The 15,944-nt window shown below is 62.7% G+C and overlaps 1 protein-coding gene across 2 annotated transcripts; it reads left to right on the top strand.

Moving 5' to 3' along the window:
• Positions 1-3,910: 3,910 nt before the first annotated feature.
• Positions 3,911-15,601, top strand: FBXL16 (F-box and leucine rich repeat protein 16). Of its 2 annotated transcripts, none has more exons than XM_027043708.2 (6): positions 3,911-4,237; positions 10,773-11,431; positions 12,101-12,609; positions 13,009-13,093; positions 13,452-13,515; positions 13,677-15,601. In XM_027043708.2, exons 2-6 carry the CDS (start codon positions 10,787-10,789, stop codon positions 13,823-13,825), a joined length of 1,452 nt encoding a protein of 483 aa, XP_026899509.1. In that variant the 5' UTR covers positions 3,911-4,237; positions 10,773-10,786; the 3' UTR covers positions 13,826-15,601. The 2 variants fall into 2 exon arrangements, with proteins under 2 accessions (XP_026899509.1, XP_026899510.1); XM_027043709.2 differs by having other exon boundaries at positions 3,911-4,242.
• The last annotated feature ends 343 nt before the right edge of the window (positions 15,602-15,944 follow it).

The raw sequence follows: 15,944 nt of genomic DNA, 5'->3' as shown, positions 1-15,944 counted from the left end.
GACATCTCAGACTCCAGTGTCTGTGCTCACATGCCCCCAGCTCCAGGACCTTCAGGGCCCTGCCCCTCCAAAGGGGCCTCTCTCCATCCCCACCCATACCCTAGTTCTTCGCAGGGGGTGCAGCCGATGCTGGACAAGGAGGGGCATCCACGCGGAGCCCTGTACTCAAGCAGGGGGTCAGCCCCACAGGACAACGGGCACCTGACAGGAAGCCCCAGCCCTGGGGGCACAGGCAAGGAACCCTCATGACCAAGGCAGGGGCTGAGCTGGTCGAAGACCTGGGGGAGCGGCAGGTCCGAGAAACAGGGGGAATGCCTCAAGGACACTGTGGAGCCCAGGACAGACCGGGAACCAGGAAGGTGGCGAGTTGGAGGAGTGCAGGGCCAGTCCCAGGCCCATCAGGTACAGAAGGGCCTGCACTTGGCCTGGAGGGGACAGTGAACAGGTCCCCAGAGTAAGAAAGCCCAGACAGAGAGGTCAAGTTCTTTCACTCGCACAAGACTCGCCTGGGCTCTCACTTCAGCAAAAGTGGGGGAGAAGGAGAGGTGTGGCCTGAGCAGAGGCCAGCCCTGCCTGAGTCCCCAGCTGGACCTGTGGTCATCCAGACCCTTGCAGCTAGGCCCACCTGGATGTGCTGCCCCTCTGGGGTGGGGCTAGGGGCTGGGGACAGCAGAGACAGTTCCCAAACTGAATGCCAGGGGGTGCCAGGAGCCTACCAGAACCCGGACCCCCCGGTGATGTGCTCTGATGGTATCCACCATGAGCACTGGCCTGGATTGCCCCTACCCAGCTTGACCCAGGGTCTCCCAAGGTGCTGGAGTGACCAGCCTGCCCAGAGACCCCATCAGGGAAATGGTCATATCTGCTGACTCTTCTGGCTCCCCTTTGCCAGCACCCCATTTCCCTGACCCTCACCCCCAGCAGAATCTGGCCTTGCCCACCTATGGATGCTGCATCTGGAGACCCTCGACAGCAAGGTTTCTGTCATGGGGATGTTTTCTTCCCCTTGACAAGAAATCCACCCCCCCCCCCCCCCCACACACACACCTTGTATCTTCTGGAGGAGCCAAAAATGCAGCTGCAGATTGACTTGCAGCTGAGCTAAAAATAACTGCCAGGCTCCAGCCAGGGCCCAGGAAAATATCTCATTGCTAGGAGACGACCGTTACTGGGAGACCGCCATTGCTAGGCGACAGGGTTGCCGTGGTGACAGCTGGGCCCTGAGTCATGCTCAGCCCTGTGGCTCCGCCCCTCTGCCCCTGGCAGGCGGCTGGGTCCCAAGAGGAGGAAAGGCTGGGAGCAGAAGGCAGCAAAGGGGCCCACCCCCTGATGCCCACAGCCACCATGGCCACACCAGGCTTTGAGGTTCTCACTCCTGTGGGCGCCCATTCCAGCAGTGGAGTGGTGAGGACGGCGGAACACACAACTCTGCCCCTCACAGCCCCTCCCCGGGCGCTGGGGCACGGGAGGGAGGGCTGTGGGGGGGGGGGGGACAGAGGCGGAAAGTGTGCCCCATGGCTCCATAGCAGGAAGCTTCAGAGCCAGCCGAATTACAATCGGGCATGGGGCTCTCACAGCCTGGGCTGTGCTAGCTGCCGTGCTGACCTTCAGGGCACCCCCTTGGACCCCACACCTATTTCCCAGGAGGGGAAATACTTGCCTGATCCCCCCCCCCACCACCACCACCACGGACGGGAGGATTTGGGCCAGGCAGGTGGCTCCAGGACACATGTACCCAGAGCCCCCACAAGGAACTGCCTGAGGACCTCCTGTAAGGAACCCCAGGCCAGCCATGAGGAGTGACCGCATCGTGGGCAGCCCCAACCCCTGATGTGACCCTTCTCCCCATCTCATAGAATGGTTTCAGGGTGGGATTCACCAACAGCCTTCACTCCTCACCCTCCGGGGACTAAACAACCAGAAACCTCCAGCAGCCTGGACTGGGGACACTCCTCTGTGCTCATGCACCAGCCCAAGGAGTGCTCCAGGGGATGGAGATGCTCCAGAGGAGGGAGTATTTCAGGTGATGTGATGCTCTAGGTGAGAGGTGCTCCAGGCGAGGAGTGCTCCATGGGACGGGTGTCCCCTATGGGACACCATAGGGGAGCACTGTGGCCCTGGAGGAAGGCCAGTGTGGCCACAGCTCCCAGAGCAAGGGGCCAGGTATAGGGCACAGCTGGGGGCCGGCGGTGCTGGAGACTCGGGGTTTTTGGGCTGCAGCGGAGCAGACAGAGCCCTAGGAGGATGGGGCCGAGTCCCCTGCACCACGGGGAGAACAGTGGCCGCCATCAGCCACGGAGGAGAGCAGCCGGCTGGACGAGGAGGGTGAAAGAGGTGGAGGAGGGAGCAGAACCCACTGGTATTCGGGAGGCAGGCTTGTGCAACGGTATTTCACATCCCTCCGAATAAATATTTTTCTTCGCTCAGATCCTTCCAAGGCAGGGAGTCTTCTGAGGCCCCGCTGAGGGCGGAACTTGCTCTCTGCATGAGGTCCTGGCACCTCCTGGAAGCAGGAGGTCAAACCCTGTCCTCCAGGTCACGGTCACACACCCTCCACACCGGGGCCCCCACGGGGTGGAGGATGAACTGGAAGGCCAGCCCGCTGGACTTGCACACCAGGGGCGACTGTGTGGGTGACAGCACTCAGTCACCCCTGCCACACGGGAAAGCCGCCGTCACCCCAGCCTCAGCAACCGGATCCAGGGCCCTGCACACAGCAAAAGCAGCGCTCCAGCTCGCAAACAGCTAGGCTCCCCCCCTGCAGCTGCCCCCACCTCACAGCAGCCCCACTGGGTCCTGCTTCCCACCAAACGCTGCGAACACCAGCTGTTTTCATTTCCCTCTCCCCCTCCAGGGCCTTCCCTCTTGGCCTTAAGGCTCCTCCCCTAAAATGAAGACCCCTCTCTGCTCTCCCCACACCTGATCCCTCCCCAGTCTCTGCTCCCAGGAGACCCCGGGATGGGGTCCGGGATGGTCACCATTAGCCTCCATTCTCTGCTCTGAGCCTGCTGGGAAGCCGGAACAGAGCCCTGCACACCCTCCCTCTGCATCCCACCCGGGGCCCCTCTCCCAGCCTGGTCCCTACACAGCGGCCATTACCAACACCCCCCTCCAGTGGGTTCCAGAGCGGGCTCGCCAGGCTCAAGTCCTCAAAACCTAAAAACCCGTGCACACCCCTTCCGGGGTAACTTCGCCCACCCTGCCATCCTTGGGGTCGCCTGTCAAGTGTCCTGTGCTCAGGAGCGACGCCTCCAGCCCCCTCCCGCGGTTACTGTCACGTGGCCCTCTTGAAATTTCATCGCGCTTGTCACTCCCTTGTAATGATCTGGTGGTCACTTGTTTCTCGGCTCTGCGGGAGAGGGGGCGTCCCCGCTGCGGGGGGTTCTGGACTTGGCACCCAGCAGGTGCGCCGGAGACGTGAGGGCCACGAAGGGGGCTTGGCCGCCCGCTCCGCTCCGCAGGAAGGGCTGGGAGGGGGAGGGGGGCACCGTCCTTGCCCTCGAAGGTGGCATCCCAGGGTCGGGACGCGCGGGGCCGGCACCTGTCTGCGCGGGACCACGTATCCCCGAGCCAACCGCCGGCGCCAAAGGAGCTCGAGTCCTCTCCCCCCGCAGGTCTCCGCGCAGGCAGGGCTCTCCCCGGACAGGCGGCTCTCGGGCTGCGCGCCCTGCCCGCCCCGCCCCGCCCCGCCGTGCGCGCGGGTCTGCTGTTGTGCGGGCGCCCGAGGCGGAGGGGCAGGGGTGCCGCCGGGCCGGCGCGTGCCCGTGGGCGCGCGGCAGGGCGCGGCGGGCGGGGCGGGGCTCGGCATCCTCGGCGCCCCCGCCCGGGCTCGCCAACCGGATTGGCTCCCGGCGCCGGGAGCGCGCGAGGGCGCGGCGTGTAGAGCCGGGCGGGGGGCGCGCGCGGCGCCGCCGGCGGCCGCGGAGGAGCGCGGGGAGGAGGGCGCGGGGAGGGAGGAGGCGCCCGCCCGGCTCCCTGCAAAGCGGCCTTATTTATCTGGGCACTGCCTCAGCCTCCCCGGTGGGAGGCTCGGGCAGCCGATCCTCTCCCACCGGGGAGCTCCTCTCCGGGCGCGGCCGAGGGGGCCGGCCAGGCCGGGGCGCGGGGCGCGGCTGGGCCCTGCCGGCCAGGCCAGCACCTCGGCCGCCTCCCCGCTTCGCCAGCGCCCATGCCGGGCTCCCCATGACGAGAAGACGCCCGGCGGACAGCGTGGCATGAGCCAGGTGCCCGGGCCGAGGTAAGGTGTGTGCACCGGGCCAGGCTGTGGAGCCGGGGAAGGGGCCAGGCCACGCCATCGCGGCGGCCACAATGAGGAGGGGGGAGGGGGCTTCGGACAGGGCCGCCAACACCCCCAGGGTCTCACATACGCGCGGCCGCTTCCCAGGCGGAGGCCACTGAGCCTGTGGTCCTGACAGGCCCTCCCAGGGCTCCTGACCCCAGAGGCTGGCTGGTTGAAGCACGCTCCCCACAGCCACTGGACCAGGGCTGTGGGCCGGTGCCGCCCGACCATATCTCGGTGGAAGCGGAACTGCAGGCCCCCAGCTGGCGTGGCTGGGTGAGATCCTGGACCTCCTTTGAGCTCTGAGCTTCCCTCCCAGCACCACGAGCCCCTGGGCCTATGAGACAGGTGTTAGACACAGTTCCACTCCTGGAGCCATGTGGATGCATGGCGGGGGCCCAGTCTGCCCTGGACACCTGGGCCTGTGTGGAGCTGCCACCACAGCAGGAGGATGAGGGGAAAGGAGGAGGCTGGCCACGTGCCTGGTCCTGGAGGAGGGGTCGAGCCTTGGCCAAGGTTGGACGGCCCCATAAGGGAAACTGGGCACTCTGAGACTTGCTAGGGCAGGGGTCTGGCCTCCCGGGATTTCAGGGGAGAGAGTCCCCCACCCATCACCCCAGAAGGCACCCAACACCCTAGCTGTTGGAGCCTCAGGGAGCCCACGGCCCAGTGGCCACTCCTCCAGCCCCTCCCGGCCTCTGCACAGGAAGCCTTCCCTCCAAAGAGAGAACAGATGGCGGATGCCGCTTCACCTGCCCACTCGGTCAGTCCCTTCCCGGTACCCGCCACCTCCCAGGCCCCTTCTTTCAGCCAACGCCTTTGAGCGGAGGCCTGGACTGGGTCCCTGAGAGGGCAAAGGCTTGATGGAGACTTGCTGGCCTGGCAGGAGGTGGCCACAGGTCTGGACCAGGAGCTATGGGGACAAGGGAGATCCAAACCCCGGTCATAAACGTGGGCAGTGCAGGGCAGACTGTTCAGGCCCCAAGGGCCCGCCGTCTCCGCTACTTGGCTCCCCTCTTCCTCAGCCACCTCTCACTTGGGCCAGGCCTATAAGTACCCCTGATGCTGGGCAGGCTCTCTGGACAGGCGCTACCCTCCAGTTCACACCCACTTCCAGGGCACTTCAGTGAGTCCTCTCTCCCAATGGAAGAAGGACACAATTAGCCCTGAGGTAGGGGCACCTGGGGCCCTCGAGACCACTGGCCTGGGCCCAGGAAGCCTGCGCTGCTGAGAGCCAGGGAGACATCTCACCCCAAGGTAGGGCCCTGCTTGGCTGCCTGCAGCCCCATCTTGTCACACGTGGGTGATCGCTGCCATGCCTCAGAGGGGAAGAGTGGAGGTGGCAGTGAAGGAAGGCTCTGTGGGGTAAGTGGGTGGTTCAGAACCTTCCCCACCACTGGCAGGTTGGAGCCGCAGCCAGACCAGTCACAGAGGGTGGGCTTGGACCCCATCACTTCACTTGGTGGGGAAGAGGGGGAGGGTTTGAGACAGCCACCCAAAGAGGCAGACACTAGATGCCCCCAGTCTAGGCACTGGAGGGCTCATCCTCCAGAGCAAAAGAGCCAAGATGAGGCGTGGAGCCCAAGCCCGTTCCCCAAGGTGCCCAGTCCCACATGGCCAAGCTGTCTTGAGCTTGACCGCAGGACTGGGTCTGATGAAGCACCGATTGGGTCTCTTTTGAAGCCATGTGCTCACTTCCTGGAGCCCCCGGGGCACGGGTGGGGCAGCCTGCACCCCAGAAGCATCCCTGGGCTGGGGGCGGGAAGGGAGTGCTGCCTGGCACATGTGCAAAGTGACAGGGATGTGAATGTGCCTGAGTCACGGGGCTTGTCATGGAGTTTGTCAGCCCGCACTGTGTCCCCAATCCCAAGCTGGTTGTCACCCCAGTCCCTGGGGATGTCACTGCAGATCGACCCGATGTGAATTTTTCTGGCTACCCACACCCTGTCCAGCTCCATGGGCCTCAGTGGGCCAGGAGAATTGGTCAGTGCAGGTCCTATCAGGGCCAGACCCCTCCAGCATTCACGGTGGGCTGTGTCAGAGTATCGGGGATGAAGGAAGAGATCTCGGAGTTGGGGGCCATGAGGAGTGGAGGGTTTCCTAGGCACGAGCAGTCCAAAAGAAGAGAGTCCTGCAGCTTGCAGCCTCTGGAGAGAGAGCAGGGGCATGACAGAGACAATGCTGGGGGAGACCACTAGCCTAAGGTCACAGGCTGGGAGGACACAGGGGACAGGAGAAGCAGAACAGGGCAGAGGAAGAGGCCTCAGGAAGTGCACCTGGCCAGCGGCAGACCAGCTGAGGGCCCAGGGTCACCATCTGGACCTCAATGCCTAGCTTGGTCTTTGGAGGTCAGACAAACTGGGGTCAAATCCCAGCTTTGTGCACCTTTTGAAAATTCAGTCTCTGAGCCCTACTTTCCCCACGCCTGGTCAGGCAATGTGTGAAGGGCTCAGACCAGCAATAGAGGAGTGGCACTGGGAAGAGCAGGGCAGGACCAGCTCCTCCCTCCCTTCTGGTGGCTCCTGTCCCCTCTCCCTGGATCTGGCCAGATTATGAGGGATGGGCAGGCAGCCTCCTTAACCCTGCAGCTCCCATAGTGGGGACTCAGCCAAAAAAGAGATGTGAGCCATCCTCTTCCCATGGGCCTGAATAATTGCAAGGCCCACCCTAAGCCCTAGGGTCTTGGGTGCCTTCTCAGAGACTCTGGCACCAACCCAACCCAGTGGCTGCCCTCACTGTGGACAGTGGCCTCTGCTACAACCAGGATTAACAAACTGAGCTACAAGCAGCTCCCCTACCGTCCACTGCCCTCTTCTTCATCTGGCCTGTCTTCCATCAAGCCTCCTGGGCATCTGGCAGCCATATCCCTTTCTGCATGACCCTGCTGACTGCCATTATTCATTCATTCATTCATTCATTCATTCATTCAGCCAGCACTCAGAGGCCACTCAGTCATGGTGCTGCCTGTCTTCAAGAAGTCCCCAGCCAAGGGAAGAGACAGATGGATGGACAGTAATGACTGAGACCCTGGAGATGCTTTTTTTCAGGGCTGGGGAGTCCCGCAGGGGGAGACCGGGGTGGTGCTCACACTGAAGGATGGTGGGTAAGGAGCTGGCAGGGTTAAGAAGTGGGGAGGCCGACTGAGCAAGCAGGGGGCCCATCATGTGCCCTGGGAGGGGATGAGGAATACAGAACAGGGGGTCTGGCTGGACTGTAGGGCCATGGCTGAGGAGGAACCAGAGGCGAGGCTGTAAGGTGGACTTGCTAGGTCTCAGGGCCCAGTGACTTGGCCGCAAAAGAAGCAGTTCCTTTCAGAGCCTCAGCGTGGGCATCTGGAGACTGTCGGCCTGGGAGCCACCAAGTTCTGGAGTCCTCCCAGGAACCTGGAGCCCCCGCAGCCTATCCCAGGAGGACCTCCTCCAGAATTCCGCTCCACACGGAGGCACAAGACACCAGGGGCTGAGGCTGAGAATAGTGCAAGTTTGGCCATCTTTTTAAAACGCCTCTTTTCCTAGCGTTAGCTCCTAGTGCTTAGTTCTAAAGGAGGAGGCAGACCACATAAGACTGGCCACTGCCCCTACCCCATCCTGACTAGAAACTCCGGGCAGGTCCTCTGAGCCCCAGTGCATGCAGTAGGGACAGGAACAAGTACGAAAGAGGTTGGGGTCTCGCAGCCCATCTGGCTGGGTGGGTGGGACCAGGCAGAGGGCCACTTGTCCCAGCCCCCTGCAAGAGACCCCCTGCCTAACTGACAGGAAGACTCATCTCTGACCGCAAGCTCAGTTCTCTCCTAAAGCCCTGACCCCTGGGCCAAGCTGTGGCTGTTTCCAGTTTTGAGCCACAGAGCAAGGATTGTCAGGCTGGGTCAGTGAGGCTGGAGTGTGCAGGTGGAGCCCAGCAGGACCATGGACAAGGTCAGGAACTCAGAGCTGCTTCCGCCGAGAGGCAGCTCCAGGCGAAGGCACGGCAGAAGGGCTAACCCACTGGCAGGCAGGGCAGTGCCTTCTGGCCAGGGATGTGAGTGTGAGATAAGGGGCAGCCAGGCCTCGGACACCCCCACCCCCACCCCCAGGCGGAGGCCATCCTCGACCTGGCCCCTCCCTCCCGTGGGCTCTCTTCACCCGCTGGCTGTTTTCACCAGCTCCACCCTGAGGCCTGAAGAGGGGATGGGACTGTGGGCGCGTGCAAATGTGAGCTCCAGTGGGGTGGATGGGGCGGGGGGGGAAGAGCCCTGCAGATGCCCGGGGCATCCACGTGCACCCTGCCCCCCACCACCAACTCAGGCACTCCACGTGCACACCCGTGGCTGGGAGCATCTTTAACCTAAATCGGCACTGCTCTTGAGTTATTTCTCCCCTGGTGCCACCTCCGCCGCCTCCTCCGGATCTTGGCGGAGCGGGCGGCTTCTCGCCCCGCCCCGTCGCCTGCTGAGCTGGTTTGCCGGGGCCGTCCCCCCTCCCCACCCCCACCAGCCGCTGTCCGCGGTGGAGCCCGCCGGGGCCTGGCCTCCGAGCACGCGCACAGCGGCTGGAGGGGCGCTGTCCATGGTGCTGCGCTCCGGGGCCGAGCCAGCCGCGCCTGGTCTGCGGGAAGCGGCGGAGGTCGGGTGGGTGGCGCGCCCTGAGCCCTGAGATCCTGGCGCCGGGCACCGGGGACACAGAAGGTATTCAGGCTGGGGCTGCCTTTCTGAACCCAGTACAGCCCACAGGAGGGAGTCGACAGGACGACAGGACAGCCTCTCCTCTGGTCCCAGGAGTGGGCGGCCAGTAGTGGGCTTCACCCTGTCCCTCCATGAGGCACTTCTGATCCACAACGGTCTCCTCATCACATACTGGTTTTAAGAGATCTGGGGCAGCCCTCATGTCAGGCTGCTCCCCCCGCCCCCCGCCCCAACACACACGGGGCTGACATGAAGCTAGTGGACATTCAGCAGACGTTGTTATGAATGTCGTGTTTTATCCAGTGTGAGGCTGCTACTATCTGGTCATGAGCTGCAGTAAAGGGACAGCCAAGGTTGGGGAGCCTCCCCTGGGGAGGGTGGGCCTGATGTGGACTGCCAGGCTGGGGGCTCATGGCTGTCAGAGCAGGAAGGCCTTTCGACCCAAAGCTGAGTTGGTAGCCATGAGGCCATATGTTCCCATAGACCCCTGGTCCCAGCCCAGGTCAGCAACCCCTCCACAGATGTGGAAGGCCAGCAAGGGTTGTCCTGTCCAGGGCTTGGAAGCCAGTGGACGCATGGTGCTGGGTAGAGCAGGGCAGGGTGGCTCACTTCCCTCCCTCCTAATGGCTCCTTACCCCTTCCCCTCAGGACGGCCATGGGGTCCAGAAGCAACTTCCTCACCACTTTCCAAATGCTGACTGTGGGCCATACACTATGCTTAGCCCTTTTCACATGTTGTCGTGTGGGGGTGTATCATCCTTTCTCAGGCTCAAAAGTAAGGAAAGTGAGTCTCAGAGAAAAGTGCCTCACTGAGGCCACAGAGCCAGGGTGTGTGACCCTAGAGCTTGTATGGCTAAACCACTGGGTGCACTGCCTTTCCATGGGATGTCTAGAGTGGGGGTGGGCGAGAGAAGATCTGGAATGTGGAGCAGATCGTGGTACTGTGAGGGTCCCCCTGCCCCCCTCTCCAGGGCTATCTGTGCTCAAAGCCATCTGCCACCCATTCACAACCTCAGAGCCCTGGTGGGGGGGGGGGGCGCATTGGGGGGGGTGGCTTCAGTCCCACCCTAAGAGGAACTCTCTACAAATATGCTTCCACGGCCAGCCCTAGTCCAAGCCTCGACTCCACCACTTACTGTGACCTTGGGCAAACAGTTCATGCTGCTTTGTTTTCCTCATCTGTAACAATGGGCACGGTCATCATAGTACGATCCTCAACGGGTTACATGGAGGATTACAGGACAGTATGTGTCCAGGGATCATTGTGCTGGCATCAGAGTAAACCTCACCCTTTCTTTTGGGTAGATTATGAACCACAGAACCTCCAGTAGGCACTGACATTTTCAGGGGCTGGTGTGTGAGTCTCAGACAGGGTCCTGGAACCACTCCTCAGAGGCATGCTGGAACCCCACAGTGGAGATGCAGAGGCCGCCCCACACCAGCTCCCTCAGTCTCCCAGTTCCTACCCGGGTAGAGGTAGGCCTGGCAAACACTGATGTTGGGCATCAGGGTAGTAAAGGTGAAGGGAGCAGTCCCAGGCAAGTGTCTGTCTGTCGCTGCCTCTCTTCTCTCATCTCTAAAACGAGAACCATAGTACCTAGCTGTCAAAAAGATGTGAGTACTGGTTGAGCTCAGTGCGCATAGTAGGTGCTCAGGGAGTGTCATAGTCATGAACAGCCCTGATCTCACAGTCGGGGAAGAAGGGACTTAGATTCAGATCCTTTCTGTTGGGAGGTTCTGGGAGTGCCAGGGGAGGAGATGCCCTGGGATGGGAAGGAGCCCAGCCCTGCTGCAGCAGGAGACTCATTACCCCATCCTGGACCCTGTCTGCAGATCGAGCGAGGAAGATGTCGAGCCCGGGTGTGGACGGCGACCCCAAGCCTCCATGCTTGCCTCGAAATGGCCTGGTAAAGCTGCCGGGCCAGCCCAACGGCCTGGGTGCAGCCAGTATCACCAAGGGCACACCAGCTGCCAAGAACCGGCCCTGCCAGCCACCACCCCCACCCACCCTCCCACCACCCAGCCTGGCTGCCCCACTGCCACGGGCTGCCCTAGCTGGGGGCCTGTGCCCCCCAGCAGGGCTCCCCCTTGGTGGACCAGCCTCAGTCCCAGTTCCTGGGCCCCCAGTGGAGCGGCCACCACTGGCCACAGATGAAAAGATCCTCAATGGCCTCTTCTGGTACTTCTCAGCCTGTGAGAAGTGCGTGCTGGCCCAGGTGTGCAAGGCCTGGCGGCGTGTGCTCTACCAGCCCAAGTTCTGGGCGGGCCTCACACCTGTGCTGCATGCCAAGGAGCTCTACAACGTGTTGCCTGGTGGCGAGAAGGAGTTTGTGAACCTGCAGGGCTTCGCTGCGCGTGGTTTTGAGGGCTTCTGCCTGGTTGGTGTCTCCGACCTGGACATCTGTGAGTTCATCGACAACTACTCCCTCTCTAAGAAGGGCGTCAAGGCCATGAGCCTCAAGCGCTCCACCATCACTGATGCCGGCCTGGAGGTGCGCCCTACCGGTGGCCTAGAAGGGACAGGGGTGGGGTGTGCAGGGCCAAGTAGCAGCAAATGAGCTGGGGGTGGGGGGAGGGAGGGTGCCCCCAGAGGAAACCCCAGGCATACAAGGAGCAAAGGAGCTGAGGGTGGTGCTGGTGCTCTGTGGATCATGTCTCTGGGGGAGGGGAAGCAGGACTGGTTACATAATTGGGGGGACCCAATCCAAAATGAAAATTCAAGTCCCTTGTTCAAAGATGGTTAAGAATTTCAAGACAGCAACATCAAAGCAATCAGTCAAGTGGGAGCACCCTCTGAGCTCAGAGCCCTACATGCCTGTGAGGCCAGCCTTGGGTGGGGGGGGGGGGATGCTGCAAGGGAGCAGGTGCTCAGGCCAGAGGAGCAGCTGTGCAAGCTGCCCCTTCCCCAGGGCCAGGACTCTAACCATCAAATCCTTAACACCAAGTGCTCTGGAGCCCCTGCTCTGGAGAGGCCCTGAGCTCCCAGGTCCCCCTGTGCTCTGCCTCTTCTCTTAGAATGTTGTGTTCATGTGAGAAACACACTGTGACGTGCACTTGTCCTGTTTTACACCCGTCTACACTCGAGAACACTGCTTTCTGCCCCTCATCGGGCTCCTTCCGCCCCGCCCCCCCCCATCCTCACCACGCCCTGCTGCCCGCAGGTGATGCTGGAGCAGATGCAGGGGGTCGTGCGCCTGGAGCTGTCAGGCTGCAACGACTTCACCGAGGCGGGGCTGTGGTCCAGCCTGAGCGCCCGGATCACCTCGCTGAGCGTGAGCGACTGCATCAACGTGGCCGACGACGCCATTGCGGCCATCTCGCAGCTGCTGCCCAACCTGGCCGAGCTGAGCTTGCAGGCTTACCACGTGACGGACACGGCGCTGGCCTACTTCACAGCACGCCAGGGCCACAGCACGCACACGCTGCGTCTGCTCTCCTGCTGGGAGATCACCAACCACGGCGTGGTCAATGTGGTGCACAGCCTGCCCAACCTCACCGCGCTCAGCCTCTCCGGCTGCTCCAAGGTCACCGACGACGGCGTCGAGCTCGTGGCCGAAAACCTGCGCAAGCTGCGCAGCCTTGACCTTTCGTGGTGCCCGCGCATCACGGACATGGCGCTCGAGTACGTGGCCTGCGACCTGCACCGCCTGGAGGAGCTGGTGCTGGACAGGTGCGCGCGACCCCCACGCCTGGGCAGTGGGGGGGGGGGGGGGGGGCGGGGCCTTCTGAGCGGGGAGCCTAGACCAGTGGAGCGACGTGGAGCGGAATGGCGCTGCCGCGTGATGGGGAGTGGGTTGAGGACGGGCGCTCACAAACCCGGGATCCAGAGTGGCCCTGTAACAAGGGTGGGGCTGAACCGCCCCCCACCCCGGAACGGGTGGTGCCACCAAGCAACCAGGGTGGGGGTTGGGGGGGACCTGGCTGGGGAGAGTCTGTGGAAAGGGAAGCGCTCTCATCTGTGCAGGCGGAGGGGAGCTTCAGGCCTGGACACGCCGGGAAAAGCAGGAAGGGGCGGAGCTGAGGGGCGGGGTGTTTCAAGGTGGGCAGCGCCCCTCTGTTGCACCCACAGGTGTGTACGCATCACGGATACTGGCCTCAGCTACTTGTCCACCATGTCGTCCCTCCGCAGCCTCTACCTGCGATGGTGCTGCCAGGTACCCGCCCTCCTCGCCTCCCAAGACTGGGGAGCGGAGGTGGGGGACTCGGCCCTTCCCAGCCGCTCAGCCCGCTGCCCTGATCCCGGAAGGGTCAGAGGAAGTTTGGGTCCCTCCACGCCTAGCACGCGACACAGGCCGAGCACCCGGACTCCCTGGGGCCCTCAGCGCCACTCCCCCGCTGCCTCCTGGCTCCTTGGGAGGCCGAGAAACCCCCTTTTTGAGCCCTGCCCCCCTGCGCCTCCAACAGCTCCAGGCCCAAGGCCTGACCCTAGAAGTGCCCCCCCCCCCACCCCCGCCTCCCCGCCAGGGCGCGAGCAGAGGTCGTTAACCCGCCCTGCCCTCCCCTCCCGCCCAGGTGCAGGACTTCGGGCTGAAGCACCTCCTGGCCATGAGGAGTTTGCGGCTCTTGTCTCTGGCAGGTGAGACCCCACCCGCCCCCACCTGGCCCTGCCGGGTCCCTCGCGCCGATTCATACCTGGGGCTGACTCCCCGGGTCCCAGGGCCCGGTCCGGAGGGAGACGCCGGGCGAGCTCTGCCGGCCCCCGCACTCAGCCGCCGCCTGGCCTCCCGCCCGCTGCAGGCTGCCCGCTGCTGACCACCACGGGGCTGTCGGGCCTGGTGCAGCTGCAGGAGCTGGAGGAACTGGAGCTGACCAACTGCCCCGGGGCCACCCCCGAGCTCTTCAAGTACTTCTCGCAGCACCTGCCCCGCTGTCTCGTCATCGAGTAGCGCGGGCCTCCCCGCCCCCGGCGCAGGAAGCCGCCACGCTCCGGGGCGGGACGCCTTCTCCCGGCCCTGCCCTCAGGGGAGCCCTCGCGCCTGCGGCCCAGCGCGGGAGGCAGGGCGAACCTGGTGACCGCCCGGCCCCCGCGCCCCTCCTGGACCCGCCCGGGCGGGGAGGGGCGGCGGGCGGGCCCAGCCCCACGCACGCACGCACACTCGGGGACTCTGTGCATGCCCCTCGTGCCCGCACTGCACGCCCGCCCTCCACCGCACCACAGCCGCCTCCATCATTCGTCCACCCGCTGGGGGTGGGGGGGTGGGGCCGGGGCTCGGTCCTAGGGGGCGCTTTGAGCTCTCCTGACCGCCGCCCTTACCACCTTCCCCGCCACACCCTGCTCTGTCTCCCCGCTGTCCCCCATCTCGGGCAGGGCCCGGAGGGACTGAGGGGAGCTGAGTCCCCCAGGACACAGGGGCCAGAAGAGCCCCAAGGGCTTCCCGCATCTTCCACTGCACCGCGCCTGAGGCCCTCGGAGGGGTGCGAGGGGAAACAGGCCACCGCCAAAGCCATGGCCCGCCAAGGAGCCCAAGTCCCTCCCGCCCGTGCCCCACCTCATGCCAGCCTGACCCCATGAGACCTCCCCTTTTCCTGGCCACTGTATGAGGCAGTCCCCTGCTCGCCCCATCCCCCACTGGCAGGTCTATGGGTCCGTGGGCCAGAATGGGGTGGAATTGGGTTGAGGGAGGGACAGCCCTGGCTGACAATGATATTGGTGTAATCAACATTAACCGAGCCCGCTGCAGCTTACCTCAACCCGGGCAGGACACCACCACCTTGAGAAACCACAAGCTGGAGCAACTCTCAGGCCCTGCAGGCCTTGCAAACAGCCCTGGGTGGACCCCACACCAGTCCCTGTAGCCAGCTAGGCCCAGCCTCCTCAGCGCCACACTTTATCCTGGGCAGGTCTCTGTCAGGTGGAAGCTGGAAAAGCGGGCCCCAGCCAAGGCTCAGGATCAGCGCCAGCCAGCAACTCCAATCTTACAGTGGCCAGCACACCCTCAGCATCCAGAGGAGGGAGGGCTCCTTTCTAGCTGCCCCCACCCCCTCCCCAGCTTCCCAAACCTCTGCCTGCCCAAATGGGCTCTCGCCATGTTCTGTCCAATCCCAAGACATACAGAAGTCCTGGGGATGCTGGCACATCTTGGCAATTGCTGAGGAGGGGGCTGGGACCCCTTTCCATCCCAACCTTGAGCCCCAGGAAATACAGTGCCCACACCCAATCTTGGGACACCCCCTGTCTGGTTGGAAGAAAGTAACCAGTTTCCAGAGAGCCAGAGAGTGAGCGAGAGAGAGCGAGAGAGAGAGCGAGAGCGAGCGAGAGAGCGAGAGATGCTGTTGAAGCAGAGAAACAGTTCAACAGCCCAAAGATTTCCCTGTCCTGGAGTGCCCACAGGAAGCTCCGGGGCTGAGGTGGTCAGGAGCCAGTTTCTTCAGCCCCTCCTCCCCACGGCTCCCTAGTGGGGAGGAGGCAGCTGTCCATTTGTCCAAAGTATTAATGCAACTGAAGCTGTGATATTTCCAACGACTGTAGGAGGAAAAATTAAGGGGAGAGAGGAAAACAAAACAAAACCAACCAACCCCTAAAATCATTTTCTTATTGTACATAACGACCTCATTCTCCTGTATATGCGGAAGATATAACCTTATATTTGGTAAGTGTTTCTTGTGCTATTTTATCACGTGACCTGTTTATAAAAATATATATTAAAAAAGTTGTAAAAACACGTGTCTGAGTTGTTTTTAGGTCATCCGACCATGGCAGGGAAAGGTGTATCTGCCCAGGGTGGCCCAAGTCTCTGGACTCTTGTGCACCGCTCAACTCATCACACTTTCTGGTTCTCTCAACACGCAGAGGTTGTTGCCACTGTGCAGACTGGGAACACAGCAGCGACCAGTACATTCGGTCCCTAAGCTTTCATTGCTTTGGGGAGGAGAGAATGATACCAAAGTCATTACATATAAGAGTAACCTCAAAATATCTAGAATCTAGTCCATCCTTCCAGAAGGGCAAAAATGAGCCCTGTTTCGTGCATTGGGTAACTGAGATTAAGAGGGGGGCAGGGATGT

Source organism: Acinonyx jubatus, chromosome E3, assembly GCF_027475565.1.
Source record: "Acinonyx jubatus isolate Ajub_Pintada_27869175 chromosome E3, VMU_Ajub_asm_v1.0, whole genome shotgun sequence".
In the NCBI taxonomy this organism is placed as follows: domain Eukaryota; kingdom Metazoa; phylum Chordata; class Mammalia; order Carnivora; family Felidae; genus Acinonyx; species Acinonyx jubatus.
This window is presented reverse-complemented; position numbering and strand designations above follow the sequence as displayed.